A 22,894-nucleotide genomic window follows, 5' to 3' on the forward strand; every position below is an offset into this window, starting at 1 on the left:
CGGGCATTTTGCACTGCTCCTGGGCTGGCCGCCACGGTACCAGCCCAGTCCCTCATGTATATGTTGGAGAGGGGTATGGCATCTGTGAAGTTCCTAACTTTGAATATAAGGGGGATGTGCAACAAGATTAAGGGAACATTCAGTATAAAAAAAAAAAAGGGGGGGGGGGGAATTAAGGGCAGGGGGGCATTGGGACTTTATATGAAACACACTTACTCGAGTAGGATGAGACATTGAATATAATAAAGACAAATATTGTATAATAACAGCAATGGGCATAATGCAATAATTGGTATATATTTAATAAAATTGCAAAGATATGATACAAAATAATTAGACATTAATGCGTCATATTGTAATATAATAACAGCAAGATACGTAAACATGATTAATACAAATATTATAATAGAATTCATAATATAGTAAGCTATGTACAACATAATTATAGTTAGTATCAAAAATATACCCATAATAACAAACATAATGAACATATTATAATAATTCAATGGCTCTTCAGGCGGCACTGAAAATCATTGAATGAATAGGGGACTATGCATGAACTGGGACAAGTCCCAAATTCTCCCAGTAGATCAATTTCCCCCGCCACAAGTACCCCGGAGCTGCCACTGATCAGGGTGGGTTCGGTCAAATACCTGGGGGTGCAGGTAACTAGAGACCTGAGGGATTACTGCTCACTTAATATAGAGCCTCTATTTACTCTGCTTTAAAAAAAAAAAAAAAATAAAAAAAAAAAGAAGACGCAGGCCTGGGCCAAATTACCACTCGGGGTTATGGGCCAAAATTAATTTAGTGAAAATGGTTCTCTTGCCCAAAATTCTTTACATGGTGTGGCACGCTCCCCTCTGTATTCCTCTTAAGAGTATTTAAAAAAATGGAAAGTATACTCAACACCTATGTTTGAGGACGACATAAATTAGCCTGGCTCATTCTTAAAAACCCTGCCACCACGGGGGGGGGACATCCCTTCCTGATCTGCAGGAATACTACCTTGCAGTGCAGCTGTCCCATCTACACTACTTTATACCATGGAAGCACTTCGGTATCGAGCCCTAGTGGGAGATAACCCGGGAAATCCCATAGTGACTCCACTACAGGCCATTTTTAGGCAAGGACAGGTGTATAGGAGGTCCCAAAAGGTATAATGATGGCATCACCAAAAAATATGGGATACGGCCATAAAAAAAACTAAATATGAGACACATATACTCACACACACCACTCTGGGCTAACAGTTATATGGCAGAGTTGCAGTACTTGCCTGACTCAGGCTTATGGGCCTCCTACGGGGTGGTATACCTCTACCAAGTTATGACGGAACTGGGACCCAAACCGTTTCACTCACTTCAGGAGGAGTTTGCGCTGCCACACAGCTACGATTTGGATATCTCCAACTGCGTCATGTGCTGAAAACCCAATTTAGGCATTTGGAGATCTCCTTAACTCGCCCTTAAGACATAATTCTGAATGTAGATTCTAGAAAACTGATATCCAATATATACTCTACGCTTCGCCTCCCCAAGACGGTTGCGGTAATCCAGAAAGCTAAGGCGGAATGGTGGTCAATTCCGGGCGACCTTAGCGACACTGACTGGGATGAAGTATTAGCCAACGTCCCTAAGACATCACCCAAGCTCTCAGATAGGTTGACGCAGCTATACATCGTTCACCGCTCATACCCGACGCCTCAGAGACTGGCCAAATTCAGACCAACTCAATCCTCAAACTGTCCCTCATGTGGTCACGACCCTGGCACATTTTTTCACCTAATTTGGGAATGTGTCAATCTACAGCCATATTGGCTTCAAGTGGTTAAATTTATGCATGACGTAATGGGCTCCCCAGTGACACTAAACCCAAAACTACGTATACTGGGAGTGCTGCCCGATGTCGAGGTTGACAAGCATCAAGCTACTTTTATGCATGAAACTCTGTTTGCAACCAGAAAGGCTGTGGCCCGACTGTGGATGCGGAGTTCCCCTCCAACTGTAGTTGAATGGAAAAGAGATGTAAACAATACCCTATAGTTTAAAAAGCTGATATACAAGCATAGGGGATGCACACAAAAATTTTCCAAAGTCTGGGAAAGATGGATGGGGGATGGGGAAACATGTGCGTAGAGACGAATAAATACAGGGGCTCACTTACAGAACTAATCCGAATGGCTGACTGAGGAAAAATGAGAACAGGAAAGGCCTGCTGGGGGGGGGGGGGGAAAGGGGAACGGAATAACGTTCATACCATCCCATGTTTAAATCGCAGGTTGAAGGACTGTTTGTTTAATATGTACGATTTGGAATGTCAAATAGGTTACTGCTGTACCGTTGACATGTTACATATGTATATATTTTTGGAGGCAAATTGTGATTGCAATAGCAAATGCTTAATAAAGTTGGTTTTCCCCCCCAAAAAAAAAAACAATTAAGTAAAAGCATAAAGTTGCACTCACAAGCAGAGATTAGATATTCGCCATTACACCAACATGTATGCCTCCTCTCCTGGGCCTGTGGAGGTGACTAATCTCCAGGACCCAACGAGCAGGGATGGCTGTTTGTATGATCCTTGCTGCAGGGTCACGCTGGACAGTACGAGGAGCCGCGCAAGCACCCGGACCACCCGGCGCTGCATGACGTCAATCACGGCCACGGTAGGAAGTAGTGACAGGTGACTCGCCTCCCCGGACGGGCGGTTGTTGTGACAACGTGTTTCAGAGGTGCGGCCTCCTTCTTCAGGTCACACCCTTCCTCTCATTACCCACGTTATATACAGAACCCGAAACCCCTTCCTGAGACAAGTACTTAAAAAAGGAACAAGGCCGGGAGTATGGAGTTCACATAGCGTTGATATTAAGGGGGGGGGGGGCAGATAATTAGCAAACAACCCTACAATACATTACTCTTTGCAAATTTGTTTAAAATGAATGAAAGTGATCACATACTGCCATAAAGATTAAAATCAAGATCATAATTGCAGTACTACTGTTAACAGTACAACTCATTAACATTGAGAACAAACACATACATTTAAGGAAAGACTATATGATCTTTCACACTCATCTATAATAAAATATAATTAACTAAACACTTAAATTTAATTTCATATTTTAAATTAATTGAATTCTAGTGTATTAGTTTTAAAAACTCTAACAATCTCAAGTTTAAATTATATTAAAAATATATACCAAAAACGAATACCATTATATTTGATATTTTGCCATGCCTACGAAACATGTGGTCATAGCAATCGTCCTTACCTGTCACTACTTTCTATCACGGCCGTGATTGACGTCACGCAGCGCCGTCTGGTCCAGGAGCATGCATGGCTCTTCGTACTGTCCAGTGGGCCGCTGCAGCAAGGATCATACAAACCTCAATCCCCACTCATTGGGACCTGGAGCTCAGTAACCTCCACAGGCCGGGAGAGGAGGCATACACATTGATGTAATCGCGAATATCTAATCTCGGCTTGCTTTTACTTAATGATTTTTTTTTTTTCACATTTTTTATTTAATATAAGAAGACCAGTACACAAGGAACAGAACAAAAAACAGCATAGATGACAGTACAGCTGTAAGAAAAACAAACGGCAGCATAACTATACCAATGCAGACAGAACGCTCAGCGTTAAAACTATACCATTAGGTGGGTCTAAAGTGCAAGGCTTATGTAGACACATATGATTCCCACGGCCGACACCACACCGGCCTATCTAGGTGCGGAGAGCAGCAACGTGTCCGTTCCTGTAAACGTGGTCTTCCCCTTTTTCTTTTTTTAAGAAAAGATCCGCAGGGGGGGGGGGGGGGGGGTGGTGGAAGAGGGTGGGGAGGGGCAGTTCAGGGAGAGAAAAAAAAAGGGGGGGGGGGGCAAAAAAAATAAAACAGTAAAGGGGGAGGGTAGGGAGGGAGGGTACAGCGTCAGTATCCTGCAAAGGTCGTCAGTCAACGCTCCTGAGGGCCCGGCCCTCAGAAGAAAACCTGAAGGCATTCCATGCCTGCCACGTTTTAGAGTACGCTTCCTGTCGGTGCTGGCTGGTGAGGATCAAGTCCTCCAGTCGGCTGATGTCGTCCACTTTGCGTAGCCATTGGGCAATAGTTGGCGGGTTCGGGATTTCCAGTTGAGAGGTATGCACGTCTTAGCTGCATCCAGAAGGTGCCGTATCACAGATCTGCCATATTTCCGGGAAGGAATATCCGTCACATGTAGAAGAAAATAGGCTGGCGAAAACGGCACCACTCTGTCAGTGAATGTCTGGGTAATACGCCACACCTCCCTCCAGAAATTGAGCAAACGGGGACAGGACCAGAATATGTGTAGGAGGGTACCCTCGTCCGAGTGGCACCTCCAGCATCTGTCCGAGGTTGTCGGGAAGAGCTTATGTAGAAGAGCGGGGGTTTTATACCAGCGTGAAAGAATTTTAAAATTTGTTTCCTGTTGCCTGGTGCATAGTGAGGACTTGTGGGTGAAATTAAGTAGATGACGCTTCTGATTGTCCGTTAAGGCCACCGCTAGGTCCCCCTCCCACTTAGCAAGATACGGGGGCTGGAAACCTATTGGGGGTTCGATCAACATCGCATATGCAATGGACAACGTGTGGGTTAGGGTCCCGGTCTCCGTGCAGAGCTTCTCTAGGTTTGTAAGGGGTCTCTGTGAGACATTGGGTGGTGGCGGTATGTTCTGGAGAAAATGGGTAAGCTGGGAAGCCCGCAGGAAATCTAGGTGGTATGGGCCCCCGGGGTCCGTCAGTTCCGCATATGTCTTCCACCTACCCATTCGACTAAAATGAGACGCTTGGGAGAGACCCTGCCTACCCAGGTCCCGGAAACATTTGTCTCTGAGTCCCGGGGTGAAATTCGGATGGCCAATTATAGGTCGCACCGGCGAGTCAGGCGTCGACAGTTCCGGGTCAGTCAGAAGGAGCGAGCAAATCTTCACAGTATTGCCTATCAGGGGGTGACGTCTAAGCTCAATGGGTAAGTCACCATAGCACCACGGACTGCCAGCCAAGGGTATTTCAAATTGGTCCTGCTCTAACTGCGTCCATAATTTGGTGTCGTTATGGCGACACCAGTCTAGGAGTCTACTGAGGTGGGTGGCATGATAGTACTTCCGAAGCTCCGGGAGTGCTAAACCCCCCCGATGTTTGGGGTTGGAAAGCAGCGTCCTACGTAGGCGTGGATGTTTGCCCGCCCACAAAAAGCGGGTGAAAAGTGAGTGAGCCTGCCCAAAAAAGGCTCGGGGGATGTGGATCGGGAGGGCCTGAAACAAGTAGAGGAATTTTGGCAGTATCGACATTTTAAGAATATTACACCGGCCCAGCCAGGAGTGCATACCGCCCCCCCAACTATCCAGAAGCTTCTGTATCGATTTCTTACTTAATGATTTTAATTAGATAAACGATATCACACTAGGGCGGCTGTGTGCTCTCTTTCTCCTTATACGTGTTACTCTATATGTAGTGCGCGCTTTAACCCTGCACTCTGTACTCAGAGCACCCTTGAACTCTGCACATAATGCACTCATGATATTTATTGCCCCTTTAAGATCATCCCAGTGGAATTTGGCCACACCTACCGCTCGATGCAGTTCATCAGGGGAGGGGATAGTCTTAAGCCCTGTACACTCGATCAGAAAATTGTACGAAAAATACCACTTTTGAAGTGATCGTATGATAATCGTAGCGTTAGTACAGAGCTTTCGAGAGTCGATCATGACAGTTCATCCCATTGGACATGCACAAAAATATTTTTCGTACAATGCCAGATTTTCCTTTAAATCAGTACAGCTCTAGTTCGAAAATGCAATACAAATGCATTACAACACATGGCATCACTTCCGAATTGTTAACCTTTCATGACTTTAGTAAACTCTTCAGATTCGATCTGAGATTAGCATGCAAAAAAAAAAAAAAAGGGACGGACAATCACTTATCCGATAATCTCATCGTGTGTACTGGGCATTACAGATACAACTGTCCCTTTGAGGGCATCCCTAATTCTGATGTGGCCCTCGAAATCAAGTTTGACACCCCCGCCCTAGGGGGAAAAAAATGGCAATCATTGCAATTTTTTTATGACATGTAGTATTTGCGTGTTTTTTCAAACACAATTATTTTAGAAGAAAAAAAAAAATTTTGTCATTAAAACAATATATACTTCATTTTTTTTGTAAAATATGAAAGATGATGTTATACTATGTAAATAGATAACTAAATATGTCAGGCTTTAAAATTGCACGCAATCGTGGAATGGCGACAAACTAAGGTAATTAAAAAATCACCATAGGATGACGATGTAAACATTTTTACAGGTTACCTGTTCAGAGTTACAGAATTAACGCTAGATATTAGCGCTAGAATTATTGCTCTCTAACATTTGTGACAATACCTCATGTTTAGTGTAAACACCATGTACATATTAGAGGTCGACCGATATATCGGCCGGCCGATATTTGCCGTTTTTTAAATAATCGGCATCGGCCGATTTTGCTGATAAAAAGCCGATTTATAACTACAGCGGGACTTTGAAATGACTTCTGTATAGAAGACAGTGTGAGTTGCCCGAGTCGTCATAGCAACACTTTCCTCCTCTCTGGGCAGACTGCCAAGAAAAGAACTAAATGATACAATGTTTACACTTGAATGAATGAAGTCATCTCTGTGTGTAGAAGTTCTCAGTTTAACATTTAAAGACTAAATCTTTTCTGACACTTGTTGCTTACAAGTAAAAATCCTGTATTTTCTGCCAGAAAATCACTTAGAGCCCCCAAAAATTATATATATTTTTTTTAGCAGAGATCCTAGGGAATAAAATAGCGGTTGTTGCAATATTTTATGTCACACGGTATTTGCACAGAGGTCTTTCAAATGCATTTTTTTGGGAAAAAAATACACTATTTAAAAATAAAATAAAAACAGTAAAGTTAGCCCATTTTTTTTTTTCGGTTTACATACAAGTAAACTGATTGGAGGTTTGTTTTGTTTAATAAATGTTTAAATGTAAGAAATTTTCTGTATCACTTATGAAGGCCGCTTTCACACTGGAGCGTTGATGTTAAAACGCAAGTTTTAGCGGCTCTTTACCATCATTTTAGCGGTGCTATTCGGCTGCTAGTGGGGCACATCTAACCCAGCTAGCGGCCAAGGAAGGGGTTAAATGCGCCCATGAAGCACTGCTGCCAAATCGCATTGCATGCGCTTCGGCAGTGGTGCCCATTCATATCAATGGGCAGGAGTGGTGGAGGAGCGGTATACACCACTCCAAATGTGCTGCTTGCAGGACTTTTTTTTTAAGATCCTGCCAGCGCATCGCCTCAGTGTGAAAGCACTCTGTCTTTCACACAGACTGCAGGGGAGCCATTTTGCAGGCACTTTACAGGCGCTATTTTTAGCCCAAAAGCGCCTGAAAAACGCCCCAATGGGAAAGGTGTGTTAGATCAAGGGGGATTAAAAAAATAATAATAATAATAATAAATAAAAAAGGAAAAAAATAAAAAATCGGCCTAACATATCGGCCCAAAAAAATCGGCATCATATATCGGCTATCGGCCGCCATGATTTCTAAATATCGGCATCGGCCAGAGAAAAACCCATATCGGTCGACCTCTAGTACATATGCATGCACGACCTACATATGCATTTGTTTAGGAGTGTGAGCACAGAGGGATGGAGGAGCTTTACATTTTTAATTTTATTTCTTATTTTATTTTTACACTGTCCCTTTATTTTACTTGTATCACTTTTTCTATTACAAGGAATATAAACATCCCTTGTAGTATAAATATGGATGACAGATCCTCTTTATGTTGAGAACTGGGGTCAAAAAGACATTCCATCCTTTTCCTTTAAAAATTAAAAAACTAAAAAAATTGTTTACTTCCACCCTGGACCAGAAGTGACGTCATGAGGTCACCCTGTTCCTCTAAGGCCATAGTGGTGATCAAACACCATATCGTTTTTTTATCATCTCTGACCAGCAGGTTGCACTATTGGTTAATTTCTTGGGTGTGCCCGTGGAAGGGGGGCATCCCCTACCGCTTCTAGAAGCATTGAAGAGAAAGCTAGCAACCAGCTGAAAAAAAAAAAAATATGGCTAATAGGCTTCAACACACATATACATACATATACATACACACACACACACACACACACACACACACAGTGGGGATCGAAAGTTTGGGCACCCCAGGTAAAAAATGTGTATAAATGTGCATAACGAAGCCAAGGAAAGATGAAAAAATCTCCAAATGGCATCAAATTACAGATTAGACATTCTTATAATGTCAAAAAAAGTTAGATTTTGTTTCCATCATTAACAATTTCAAAATGACAGAAAACAAAAAAATTGCATCTGCAAAAGTTTGGGCACCCTGCAGAGTTAATATCTTGTACTGCCCACTTTGGCAAGTATCACAGCTTGTAAACACTTTTTGTAGCCAGTCAAGAGTCTTTCAATTCTTGTTTGAGGAATCTTTGCCCATTCTTCCTTACAAAAGTGTTCCCGTTCTTTGAGATTTCTGGGCTGTCTATCACACACTGCTCTTTTAAGGTCTATCCATAGATTTTCAATAATGTTGAGGTCAGGAGATTGCGAAGGCCATGGCAAAACCTTCAGTTTATGCCTCTTGATGTAATCCCCCATGGATTTTAAGGTGTGTTTAGGATCATTATCCATTTGTAGAAGCCATCCTCTCTTTAACTTCAGCTTTTTCACAGATGGCATCAAGTTGCCATCCAAAATTTGCTGAAATTTTATTGAATCCATTTTTCCTTCTACTCATGAAATGTTCCCTGTGCCAATGGCTGCAATACAACCCCAAAGCATGATTGATCCACCCCCATGCTTAACAGTTGGACAGAGGTTCTTTTCATTAAATTCTGTGCCCTTTCTTCTCCAAACGTACCTTTGCTCATTCCGGCCAAAAAGTTCTATTTTAACCTCATCGGTCCACAGAACTTGTTTCCAAAATGCCTCAGGCTTGTCTATATGTTCATTTGCAAAGTTCAAACGCTGATTTTTGTGGCGAGGACGTAGAGTAGGTTTTCTTCTCATGACTCTTCCATGAAGACCATATTTGTACAAGTATCTCTTTATAGTGGAATAGTGTACCACAACTCCAGTGTCTGCCAGATCTTTCTGGAGGGATCGTGCAGTCAAACGTGGGTTTTAAATTGTTTTTCTCACAATCCTGCGAGCTGTTCTGTCTGATATTTTTCTTGGTCTTCCAGATCTTGCTTTAACTTCCACTGTTCCTGATCACTGCCATTTCTTAATGTGGCAGCACGCAGGTAAAATCACCTGGTTGTATTCAGGATGGGAAATATGTGTGTCCTAGATTCAGGCTGTATGCAGACTTTTACAATTAGAGGGGAAGAGTTAATGAGCCCAGCTGTAGTAAGTGGGCTCATTAAGACCTCTACAAAAAACCCCAGCATGCATAGGGAGATGCTCCATCCTGGAACCAGTTTTGTGTGTATAGACTGGGGAGTCTACGTGTGTAGTTAGAGGTCAAGCTGACCAGGATTTATTTTCTTGTTTTATTTTGTTTGGCTGTTATATGTATCACTGCATGTAGCATAAATAAACCGGATCTTTTGTTTTTTGAACCTACACCGCTGTCTGCTGTGCCTGACTTTGTGTTGTGAACCCATCCAGGGGGCCACACACACCCGCTACCGAGCAAACCCCTCACAGTTGGTGGAGAATTTTGGCAGTTTTTTTTCAATTTTTTTTTAAAAGGCCAGCATGGAGGAGATACTGAGACAGCTGGCTCTAGCAAATGCAAATCAGCAGCAAGCAAATGCAAATCAGCAGCAAACAAATGCGGCTTTACAAAAGAGCCTTGCAGCCCAGCAGAAAGCTCATCAGCAGAGTATGGAAGCTCAGCAACAAGCCCAGCAGCAGACAAATGCAAATCAGCAGCAGATAAATGCAACTTTGCAGCAGAGTTTGGAAGCTCAGCAACAAGCCCAGCAGCGATCTGAAGCCCGCTTCATAGACCTGTTGCAGAAGCAAGAGCAGAGCTTTCAACAGCAAATAGAGACATTGATACAGCAACGTCCGCAGACCAATGAAGCAAGTGGTTACAATAATACCGCATCCTTTGGTGTGAGCCGTTTACTGACAAAAATGACTGGAGAGGATGATCCGGAGGTGTTTTTGACCACATTTGAAAGGACTGCTGAAAGGGAAAAGTGGCCTAAGGAGCAATGGGCTGGACTGGTGGCCCCTCTGTTAACTGGGGAATCGCAGAAAGCTTATTATGACCTAGAGCCTGACCAAGCAAAAGACTATGTGGTACTAAAAACAGAAATATTGGCAAGGCTGGGTGTCACCCTGGCCGTCCGAGCTCAGCGTGTGCATAATTGGACTTTTCAGGTTGGAAAACCCCCCAGATCTCAAATGTATGATCTCATTCACCTGAGCAGGAAGTGGCTGCAGCCAGAGACTTTGACTGCACCAAACATTGTGGAACGTGTTGTTATGGATCGTTTCCTGAGATCTCTTCCTACTGCCATCCAAAAATGGGTAAGCCATGGAGACCCAGAAAATGCAAATAAACTTGTGGATCTGGTTGAGAGGTACTTGGCTACAGAGAACCTGACCACCTCTTCCAGGGACTCACGGACTTTCCCCCCTAAGACCAGATCATCCCCAGTGGCGGGTAAGATGACTCCAAGGGGTGAGGGTGGAGAGAGTGAGAGGGTGGGAGTTCTACCTAAGGTCTGGCGGGAGCAGCCCAGGAAGCCCATGCTGCAAGAGACAGTGAAAAAGATTATTTGCTACCGCTGCCGGCAAGAGGGACATATTGCAGCCAATTGCCCAGTTGTGGATGAGCCTATGCAATGTGACTTTATAAGGGAGAGACGTCAGTCGCTGTTTGCGACAGTTGCATGCACTGCCATTCGGGGACCTGAGAGACATTTATGTAAAATGTGTATTAATGGTAGACATGTTGATGTGTTGCTAGATTCAGGTAGCCTGGTAACATTGATAAAAGCTGAATTAGTTACTACAGAGGTCTCTGGGAAGAACAGGGTGGCTGTTATTTGTGTGCATGGGGACACCCGAGAGTATCCTGTAACTTCAGTGTTTTTTGAGACCCCCAAAGGTAACCTCTCTCATCAGGTGGGGTTAGTGTCTCACTTACCACATGATGCTATTGTGGGAAGGGATTTTCCAAAATTCTGGGAACTCTGGGATTGTCCTGAGCCCCCCACTGGTGCCCCTATAAACCAGGAAGATGACCAGAATTCCTCTGGGAGTGGTGAGGACTCTCCTGAATTTCCCTTGTCGGTATTGGCGGGGGAAACTCGAGAAACTGGGGAGGAGCCAACATCCTCAGATGAAGACATGCCGTCTGTGGAGTTTTCGGATCTTGAGGTTCACAGGGAAAATTTTGCCACAGAACAGTTAAAAGACCCCACCCTAATAAAGGCACGGGAAAATGTGGTGAAAATAGATGGCGAGTTAGTGAACCCAGATAAGACTTGCACTTATCCTTACTTCACTATGGAAAGGGACCTGCTGTATCGAGTGGCTCAAAGGGCAGAAGAAACCATTGAGCAACTTGTAGTGCCCAAACCTTACAGGAAGTTGGTGTTAGAATTGGCTCATGGACACATTCTGGGAGGTCATCTGGGGACAGAGAAAACCAGAGAGAGGGTATTGCAGAGATTCTATTGGCCTGGGGTCATGAAGGAAATAGAAAAGTATTGTTCCTCCTGCCCTGTGTGTCAGAAGACGGCACCTATGCCACATTTCCGTAACCCGCTGGTACCTCTTCCTATCATTGAGGTCCCCTTTGAAAGGATCGCAATGGATTTGGTAGGTCCGATAATGAAGTCCGCCAGAGGCCATCAGTACATTTTGGTTATATTGGACTATGCCACCCGTTATCCGGAAGCAATTCCTCTCCGAAATACCTCGGCCAAAACCATAGCCAAAGAGCTATCTCTTGTTTTTAGCCGCGTGGGTATTTGTAAGGAACTGCTTACGGACCAAGGTACACCCTTTATGTCCCGGGTTATGAAAGAATTATGCAAGTTGTACAAAGTGAAGCAATTGCGTACATCTGTGTATCACCCCCAAACAGATGGGTTGGTTGAAAGATTCAACAAAACCCTAAAACAAATGTTAAAGAAGGTGGTGGATAGAGATGGAAAGAATTGGGATTGTCTAATACCCTATCTGATGTTTGCCATTAGGGAGGTACCCCAATCCTCTACGGGTTTTTCACCCTTCGAGTTGCTCTATGGGAGACACCCAAGAGGGCTGCTGGATATCGCCAAGGAAACTTGGGAAAATTAGAGTTCTCCTCACAGGAGTGTGATTGAGCATGTCGCCCTGATGCAAGATAGAATTGCACAGGTAATGCCAATTGTAAAGGAACATTTAACCCAAGCGCAGTTAGCACAGCAGAGAGTGTACAACCGTGGGGCCAAGACCCGTACTTTTTCCCCGGGGGATAGGGTCTTGGTGCTAGTCCCTACGGTTGAAAGCAAATTTCTGGCCAAATGGCAAGGTCCATATGAAGTAATTGAAAAAATTAGTGAGGTGAACTACAGGGTTAGACAGCCAGGAAGGCGAAAGCCGGAGCAGATCTATCACGTCAATCTGCTGAAAGCCTGGAGGGATAGGGAATCCCTAGTCGCGGAGACTTTGTCACAAGCACAGCCTGTTTGCTTAGTTCCTGAGGTTGGAATAGCAGACACCTTATCGAAACCCCAACAACAGGAGGTTAAAGAGTTTGTACTTCGTAACAAAGAGATTTTCTCTGAGCTGCCGGGACAAACATCTGGCGTAGAGCATGACATTATCACCCCGCCAGGAGAAAGGGTAAAACTAAAACCTTATAGAATACCAGAGGCCCGACGGGAGGCAATACGTGGGGAGGTTCAAAGGATGCTGGAATTGGGTGTGATAGAGGAGTCCCAGAGTGACTGGTCCAGTCCTATCGTACTAGTGCCCAAACCTGATGGGAGCTGGCGATTTTGTAACGATTTTAGACAATTAAATAAAGTTACAAAATTTGACACCTACCCCATGCCACGTATAGATGAGTTGATAGACCGGCTGGGAACAGCCCGATATATGACAACTCTTGATCTCACCAAAGGGTATTGGCAAATTCCCCTGGCCGAGTCGGCCAAGGAGAAAACTGCGTTTGTAACCCCAGATGGGGCATTCCAATATAAGAGAATGCCGTTTGGGTTACAGAATGCACCGGCAACATTCCAGCGGAAAATGGATACAATTCTGAGGCCCCATCAGAAATATGCTGCAGCTTACCTGGATGATGTGATTATCCATAGCAGACTGGGTCTCACATTTGCCAAAAGTACAAGCAGTCCTAGACTCTATCCGGGAAGCTGGGTTTACGGCCAATCCAAAGAAGTGTACCATTGGACAGGAGGAGGCCAAATATCTTGGGTACACTATTGGGAGGGGGGTGATAAAACCCCAAGTCAATAAAGTCGAGGCCATACAGAGTTGGCCACGTCCCAACAGCAAGAAACAGGTACGAGCCTTTTTGGGATTCGCTGGCTATTATCGACGATTCATTCCCCATTTTGCTTCTCAGGCTGTGCCCCTCACCAACCTGACAAAAGGGAAAGAGTCGGTCATGGTTAAATGGTCCCCAGAGGCTGAAGAAGCATTTCAGTCCTTAAAAACAGCCTTATGTAGCCAGCCAGTGTTGTACTCACCAGACTTCTCTAAGGACTTCGTGGTACAAACTGATGCATCAGACGTTGGGTTAGGAGCAGTGTTATCCCAGGTCTGGAACGGGGAAGAGCACCCAGTCATTTACCTCAGCAGGAAGTTGAAGTCCCATGAGGTAAATTACTCCACGATTGAGAAGGAATGTTTAGCAGTGAAGTGGGCTCTAGATTCCCTTCGGTACTATCTGCTAGGTAGGCACTTTGACCTGGTGACTGATCACGCTCCTTTAAAGTGGATGGCTCAGAACAAGGAGACCAATAGAAGGGTAAATAGGTGGTTCCTGGCCCTACAGGAATTTAACTTTACAGTTAAGCATCGCCCTGGTGTTAAAATGGGGAATGTGGATGCTTTGTCTCGGATACATGCGTGTCTGGCTGCTTGTGTTACAACTCCTAGGTTGAAACAAGAGGGGGGGGTATGTGGCAGCACGCAGGTAAAATCACCTGGTTGTATTCAGGATGGGAAATATGTGTGTCCTAGATTCAGGCTGTATGCAGACTTTTACAATTAGAGGGGAAGAGTTAATGAGCCCAGCTGTAGTAAGTGGGCTCATTAAGACCTCTACAAAAAAAACCAGCATGCATAGGGAGATGCTCCATCATGGAACCAGTTTTGTGTGTATAGACTGGGGAGTCTACGTGTGTAGTTAGAGGTCAAGCTGACCAGGATTTATTTTCTTGTTTTATTTTGTTTGGCTGTTATATGTATCACTGCATGTAGCATAAATAAACCGGATCTTTTGTTTTTTGAACCTACACCGCTGTCTGCTGTGCCTGACTTTGTGTTGTGAACCCATCCAGGGGGCCACACACACCCGCTACCGAGCAAACCCCTCACATTAATTACATTCTGAACAGAGGATATTGACATCTAAAAAAAGCTTTGCTATCTTCTTATAGCCTTCTCCAGCTTTGTGAGCGTCAACTATTTTCAGTTTCAGTTTTCTAGACAACTGCTTAGAAGAACCCATGGTGCCGATTGTTGGGGCAAGGTCAGATGAGTCTGGCCATTTAAAACCTTTGAGAATGACATCACCTGGTCTTCCCAGGCAATGATTGAGAACAATCCATGACACTGGCAGGTCTCAGCTTTGCAAAGGGGTCAATGTATGCTATAAATTCTGCAGGGTGCCCAAACATTTGCAGATGACATTTTTTTATTTTCTGTAATTTTTAAAGTGTAAATGGTGGAAATAAAATCTAACTTTTTTTGACATATTATAAGAATGTCTAATCTGTAATTTGATGCCATTTTCCATCTTTCCTTGGCTTTGTTATGCACATTAATACACATTTTTACCTGGGGTGCCCAAACTTTTGATCCCCATTATATAATGTTGCCAAGTGGTTAACAGTTTACCAAGTTTAAAGAGATGTGCTTGTTTCATAAAAACATTTGTGATCCATGGATGGACATAGATTTATCAATTAACCATGAAAGTGCAAACTGCAGCCACCACATTACAATGTAAGGAGAAAAAAAGAAAAAAAAAAAAACCACACACAACTGGAAGCATTCAATCCAAGCACATCAGTTTGACGAAGCATACCCATCATAAAAAAAAACCCTTATACAAACAGTAGTATCTAATTCTAGTATAAGCAGAATACAGTTCTCATACAAATTTGCAATATGAATCAGAAAGCTTAAAATTTAAAACCTCCATGTCCTTTTGTTTGAAAATTATTTAACTGTTTATAGAATTTTCAGGTTTCACAGGGAACAATAACAGTATTACCTACAGCTGTATGCACTCCACTGCTACAGCCTGTAGTATTCACTGGCCCAATGCAGCACTGATGTCAGCTCCTTTCGGCAATCATAGGCCAGAATAGAATGGCACCAGAGTGTGAACATCCATGCCTTTAAGTGGCCAGGTAGAAGTCCACATCCTGCGAACTGAGAAGTGTGTCATTATCAGATGTTGGAACAGAGCCAGCACCATCTTGATTCTCCTCAGCATAACATACAGGCGACATGCCCAGAGTCGATATACTGCCAGAAAAATGTGGGAAGATAGCCCCCAAGGGGGACCGAAGACCACCAGCACCACTACCACATAAGAAGCAACAGACCAAAAAATAGGATTTTTATAACAGCTTACCTGTAAAATCCTTTTCTTTGAATACATCATAGGACACAGAGCCTTTTAAGTATTTACTTAGTGGGTTATAGCTATCTTCAGGTGTTGACACTGGCACACCCAATACAGGAAGTTGACTCTATATAACCCCTCCTCCTTCCAGAAGTACCTCAGTTTTTGCAGCCAAGCAATATACTTAACCACTTGCTTACTGGGCACTTAAACCCCCCTCAGTCCCAGACCAATTTTCAGCTTTCAGCGCTGATGCACTTTGAATGACAATTGCGCGGGCATACAACACTGTACCCAAATGAATTTTTTATCATTTTTTTCCCACAAATAGAGCTTTCTTTTGGTGGTATTTAGTTACAGCTCGGAGTTTTATTTTTTGCTAAACAAACAAAAAAAGATGCAAAAAAAAAAAAATCATGTTTTAATAGTTTGTTATAAAATTTTGCAAACGGGTCATTTTTCTCCTTCATTGAAGTGCGCTGATTAGGCGGCACTGATAGGCTGCATTGGTGGGCACTGATGGGCTGCATTGGTGGGCACTGATGGGCTGCATTGGTGGGCACTGATAGGCTGCACTGGTGGGCACTGATAGGCATAGTTAAGGCGGCACTAATAGGCACAGATAAGGCGGCACCGATGGGCACAGATAAGGCGTCACTGATGGGCAAAGATGGGCACAGATAAGATGGCACGGATGGGTGGCACGGATAAGTGGCACGGATGGGTGGCACGGATGGGCACTGATAGGTACCACAGATAGATGGGACTGATGGGCACTGATAGGTGGCACTGATAGGTGGCTCTGATAGGTGGCACTGCTGGGCACTGATGGGCGGCACTGCTGGGCACTGATGGGCGGCACTGCTGGGCACTGATGGGCGGCACTGGGGTGCAGCACCTGAGGCAGATTTTGGGTGGCACTGTGGGTGGCACTGTGGGTGGCACTGTGGGCACTGCTGGGTGGCACTGTGGGCACTGCTGGGTGGCACTGTGGGCACTATGGGCACTGCTGGGTGGCACTGACAGGGGGGCACTTACTTTATTTCAGGATGGCACTGCGGGTGGCAGGTGGGCACTGGCAGGGGGCAGGTGTCCTTTTAAATTGCTGGCCGTGATCGGGACTGATGTCCCGAACACGGCCGCCGGCGATCGGCTTTTTTTTTTTTCTCCTCGCGCTGTCAGCGCGAGGAGGAATACTAGCCGATTACCGGCTCCGTTTTATCACATGATCAGCTGTCATTGGCTGACAGCTGATCACGTGATAAGGGGTCGGGATCGACCCCTTACACGGATCGGTGATCAGGCGAGTCTCACGGACTCGCCGATCACAGAGCGCGCCGCGCGCGCCCCTCAGGGGGCGCGCAGGCCGCTCGTAACCGGGACTACGTCAATAGACGTAGTCCCGAAAATGTGGGTCCGCGCTATTGCCGTAATTTTGCAATAGCGCAGATCCCAAGTGGTTAAACCCCATAAAAGAAGAGGGGGGGGGGGCTCTGTGTCCTATGATACACTCCAAGAAAAGGATTTTACAGTTAAACTGTTATAAAAATCCTATTTTCTTTATCGTACATCATAGGACACAGAGCCTTAAAGCGGGAGTCCACCGGGACTCCGCGTTTTTTGTTTTTTTTTTAAAAGCCAGCAGCTACAAATACTGCAGCTGCTGACTTTTAAAATAGTGACACTTACCTGTCCAGCGCGCCCGCGATGTCGGCCCCCGAAGCCGATCTCTAGATCGACACTCGGGTGCTGCCGCCGCCATCTTGGGTATGGGAATCAGGAAATGGAGCCTTTGGGCTTAATTTCCCGGTTCCCTACTGCGCGTGCGCGAGTTGCGCTGCTCAATAAGGACGGTCCCCGCTGCCTCTGGGATCTGTGTGTTTCCCAGCAGGCAGCGGGGCACTTGCGGAAGGGGGCGGGCACTTGCAGAAAGGGGCGTAATCTACGCCCCTTTCCGCAGAGAGCTATCCCGGAAGTGGGTGCAGTTACCTGGATTATCCAGGTAACTGCACCCCCCTCCCCCCTGAAAGGTGCCAATTGTGGCGCCGGAGGGGGGGGGAGGATTCCGATGAGCGGAAGGTCCATTTTAGGGTGGACCTCCGCTTTAAGTATTTACTTAGTGGGACGTCCAACAGCAATGCTACTTGAGGGGAGGGAGACACAACCAATAGAGCACCCCCAGACTTGAGGACCTATACTGCTGCCTGCAGCACACTGCGCCCGAAGGCGATATTCTCATTCCGTCTTAAATCCACTTGGTAAAATCTTGAGAATGTATGGACCGAAGATCAGGTTGCGGCCTTGCAGATCTGAGCAAAGGTGGCCTGGTGACGCACTGCCCAAGCAGCACTAACTGCTCTGGTAGAGTGAGCCTTAACGTGAATAGTTTGAATTATAACTTGACAAATCCACTCAGCAACAGTGGATTTTGACGCTGCCTGTCTTTTTTTTTTTTTTTTTTTTTTTAGGACCTTTTGGCAGAATAAAGAAGACATCAGTCTTACAAATCTGAGCAGTTTTCTTTAAATAGATTTTCACTGCTCTCACTACATCAAGACAATGTAGTGATTTTTCTTCCCTGGAACATGCTTTTGGGAAAAACGATGGCAGGACAATATCTTCATTAAGATGAAAGTCTGAAACTACTTTTTGGCAAAAAGCCTGGATGAAGGCGTAACACCACTCTGTCCTCATGAATAATCAAATATGGCTCTTTACAAGAAAGAGCATCCAATTCTGAAACCCTCCTTGCTGAGGATATAGCAACCAAAAATATCAGCTTCCTAGTCACAAGGACTAAGGGAGCATGTTGTAATGGTTCAAATGGCAGTTTCAAAACTAAATTCAAGTGCCAAGGGGTTAAAGATGATTTAACTGGCGGATTAATCCGCATCACCCCTTGCATAAAACCCCGGACTAAAGAATGCGTAGCAAGCGGTCTTTGAAATAAAACCTATAAGGCTGACACTTGGCCCTTAATAGTACTTAGGGCCAACTTCATCTCTGCGCCCAATTGTAGAAAGGCAAGGATTCTGCCTATAATATATCTCCAAGGGTGCAAACCCTTGGATTCACACAAGGAAACACAAGCTTTCCAAGCCCTATAATATACAGCGCTGGAAACTGGCTTCCTTGCATTGATTAAAGTTGAGATAACAGACCTGGAAATCCCCCGTTTCTTCAGAATGTGGGTTTCAATAGCCAAGCCGTTAAATTTGACGTTCGTAAAGTAGGATGGAATATCGGCCCCTGTGATAGCAGGTTTGGCTTTAGTGGGAGAGGCCAAGGACCCTCCACTGCCATCTTTACGATCTCTACGTACCATGAATTTCTGGGCCATGCTGGTGCTACCAGAATTACCGTCTCTTTCCAGCTTGACCCTGCAAAGAATGAGGCAGCAACTGAATTTGGCGCGGGGGGGGGGGGGGGGTAGCGGGTAGCGTAGATCAGTGAAAACTGATCCCACAGGGTTACCAGTGCATCTATTCCGTATGCGAGTGGATCCCTTGTTCTGGACACAACGTTGACCAACTTCATGTTTAATCTGGACGCTAGAAGATCTATGTCCGGAGTGCCCCATCTTTGGCAAACAACCCAAAACACTTCAGAGACCATTCCCCTGGGAATAACTGCTGGTGACTTAGTCCTCCTGAAAATTTTCTACTCCCGGAATGAAAACTGCCGATAGGGATGGGACATTTTAGGATATGGTTCGCCTCTCTTTAAGCTGAGAGACTCTTGGTGCCTCTTTGGTGATTGATATAAGCCACAGCCGTGGCATTGTCCCAGTGAATCCAGACTGGACAATTCTTTAATCTGGAGGTCCAGGTTTTCATAGCCAGATACACTGCTCGAATCTCTAGGATGTTGATGGGCAGGGCTCTTTCGAGTTTTGACCACTGTCCCTGGACAGTCGTCTCCTCTAGTAGCGCTCCCCAGCCTGAGAGGCTGGCATCTGTCGTTACTACTTTCCAGATTGTTGGTCTGAAGGATTTAACTGTCAGCAAATTCTGGCTTTGTAACCACCAACTGAGACTTTGAGACACTCTTGGGGACAGTCGCGTTGGTAAGTCCAAAGCAGAGAGGATTCTGTTTTGCAACAGTCTTGAATGGAACTGGGCATAGGGAGCTGTTTCGAATGAAGCTACGATCTTTCCTAACAACCTCATGCAAAGGCGAATTTAAGGATTTGCTTTTGACCTGACCATTCATACCAGCTCTTGTATGGAGCTGATCTTTTCTGCAGGCAAGAACACCCTTTTCTAGGCTGTATCTATGATCAGGCCTAAGTAATCCAGCCTTCTTAATGGTTTTAAGGAAGACTTCTCTAGGTTAAGGATCCAACCAAGACTTTCCAGGTAACTGGTTGTAATGCGTACGCTTTGACTTAAGCGAGTCACTGACTGGTCTATTAACAATAGATCGTCTAGGTATGCCAACACTGTTATGCCCTGTGCCCTCAACCTGGCTAGAGGTGGGGCCAGTATTTTTGTGAATACCCGTGGTGCTGTGGCTAGCCCAAAGGGTAAGGGCGCAAACTGAAAGTGCCGTTGTTCCACTTCAAATCGCAGAAACCATTGGTGAGCGGGAAATATAGTGACATGCATATATGCGTCCCTGATGTCGATGGACGCCAGAAGTTCTCCACCCTGTAGGATGGAGACCACGGACCTGATCGACTTCATTCGAAATGAGCTAATGTTTTAGGAACCGATTTAGATTTTTTTTAGATCCAGAATGGGCCCGACATCTCCCGTTCGGTTTTGGTACCGTAAACAGGTTTGAATAGAAACCTAAACCTGTTCTTCTGTGGAGATCTATACGATTACCCCTTGAGTCAATAATCAGTCTAATACTTGAAACAGGGATTGTCTTTTCCCTGGATCCTTGGGAATGTTTGATTTCAGAAACTGAGATGGTGGAAACCCCGGAAACTCTAGTTTGTATCCTAGAGTCACTGTGGAGAGAGCCCATCTGTCCTGAGTTTCCATCAGCCAGACTTCTGTGAAATGCAGAAGTCTCCCCCCCCACCTTGGTGTGGGGAGACGCCTCTTCATGAAGAGGTCTTAGTACTCTGCTTTGTAGTCTTGCGGCTCCAGGTCTTCCTTTGAGCCTGGGCCAGACCCTGCGATTTTCCTCTGGAATCTGATAGTAGAAGCAGTCACCACTGCCTAGAGGCGGATGCGCTTGGCGCAGGAAAGAAAGTCCATTTAAATGAAGGGCATTTATACTTTTTGACTTGCAAAAGAGTACTCTTTCCACTTTAAATTGTTTTGAAGTATTTATCCAAATCATCGCCAAATAGTCGCTCCCCATGAAATGGGAAACTAGACAGTAGGTTTTTGCAGGGTGCTTCAGCAGACCAACCATTTAAGCAAAGGGTCCTAAGCATGTGTACTAGCACAAGTGCAAGGCAAGATGCCTGGTGAATAGAATCCTTCATAGCATCTATGGCAAAACATAATGCTTTTGGTCAATTGCCCAACTCACTGGCCTGTTGTGCAAGGAGCTCGTAAAGGACCTCTGTGAACTGGTCTTTTAAGGACTGATAGATGCCTATAGCTGCAATTGCAGGCTGAGCAGCAGTACCTGCTAAAGAAAAAGAGGATTTTAACAGGAATTCCAGACTTTATCTGTTGGATCCTTTAGCATTTGTGCATTGTCCACTGGACAAGTTAAACTTTTATTCACACTGGAAATCGCAGCATCTACTGCTGGAACTTTCCTTTTTTTGGTGAATTTTTCCTCCATAGGATAGAGAACTGAGAATCTCTTTGGAGGGAGAAAATGCTTATCCGGATGATCCCATTTGCTATAAATAAGCTTCTCTAGTAATGTGTGGACTGGAAACGCATGCACTGTTTGTGAAGTTTTAGGGCGCTGATCGGCGGCTTTTGGGCGCTAATGTCACCACAATGTCTCGTTAGGAGGACGGGAGTTTGTAGCCAGCCGGCTCTATTATTTTAGGCACGATTTTTAAATTGAATGCAATGCAAGTGTAATGTATTTTATACAATAAATAACAAGTCAGGCAATATTACACTATGGTAGTTCTCTCCTTCTGGGTTTACTGCTGAGTGGGTTGCTGAACGAATGGTCCTGGATTGAGCAGTATCATCGGTGTTTGGATATATCGATGCAGCCATCCATCCAGAGCTTATATCCACGATCTTCTGTGCAAGCAAAGGCCTTGGCTGGGCTATAGCCACATGCCTGGTTTTGCTTTCCATCTGATAAGCAAGTGTTTTTAAAGGCGGTGGCCCATTTTTGTTGAACAAATTCACTGTGGTGTTAATATTAGAAGAATCTGAATATTATGCAACTTTTTTTTTGCCATATGAGAGATGATATTCATTTATACAATCAATTATATAAATTGGACTTAGCGCGGCTTCTTCCTTTTAAGTTTTATTTTTGAATATCTCACTTTAAGCTGCTGCTCATTGGATTTTATTTTGTGTTTAAGTTTTATTGATACACTACAAAGAACAGGATACTTTGTCATACAAGTACATGGTACAGCAGGCACATATCAGGAATATAAAATGTTAGGTTAACATATTCTTTAAAGCTCAGCATCTCCACATCCTTCTGTGAAAGAAATTTACCCGGTGACCAGGACAAGAAGAGGGGGCAAACCTCCCCAATGGGACCATACACACACAGAAATAAGAAGAGATTTGATCCTTACTTTTTCCAAAACGAGTAAACCTGGTATGGATGGAGCTGGGCTTTAAAGCACTTGAGTGTTATTGTTTATAAATGCTTTGTAAGATGTAAGACCTACCGATGCCAGTATTTGTTAACCATACCTGTAGATGTTGTGTGGCTCTTTAGAAGGACGGGCTGAGGAATGATACCCCGATAATTCAGTAATTGGTTGAACAGACATCTCACCCTGCGCAAAGAGGATGTTGGGAGTGTCCCAGTAGATGAAAGACGAAGCAGGGACTGCATGGGATACCGATCTAGGTACAATGATAAACATAAACCTCTCAGGCTAGTACAAAGACATTAAAAAGAAAAATAATATTTGCTGTCATTTCCATATGCACTAAAGATTC

General features: G+C 44.6%; 1 protein-coding gene across 3 annotated transcripts in view; it reads right to left on the bottom strand.

Moving 5' to 3' along the window:
• VWA8 (von Willebrand factor A domain containing 8) overlaps nucleotides 1–22,894 on the bottom strand; it is a 678,220-nt gene that overhangs the window by 647,962 nt on the left and 7,364 nt on the right. For all 3 annotated transcript variants that reach the window (XM_077483183.1, XM_077483182.1, XM_077483184.1), the window contains exon 2: nucleotides 22,643–22,798. In XM_077483183.1, the coding sequence (XP_077339309.1) occupies nucleotides 22,643–22,787 (145 nt within the window). In that variant the 5' untranslated portion in view covers nucleotides 22,788–22,798. The remainder of the gene's footprint in view (nucleotides 1–22,642; nucleotides 22,799–22,894) is intronic.

The sequence above is a fragment of the Lithobates pipiens genome, unplaced genomic scaffold (genome assembly GCF_037356315.1).
Source record: "Lithobates pipiens isolate NorthernLeopardFrog02 unplaced genomic scaffold, aLitPip1_a1.2 Scaffold_16, whole genome shotgun sequence".
NCBI lineage: Eukaryota > Metazoa > Chordata > Amphibia > Anura > Ranidae > Lithobates > Lithobates pipiens.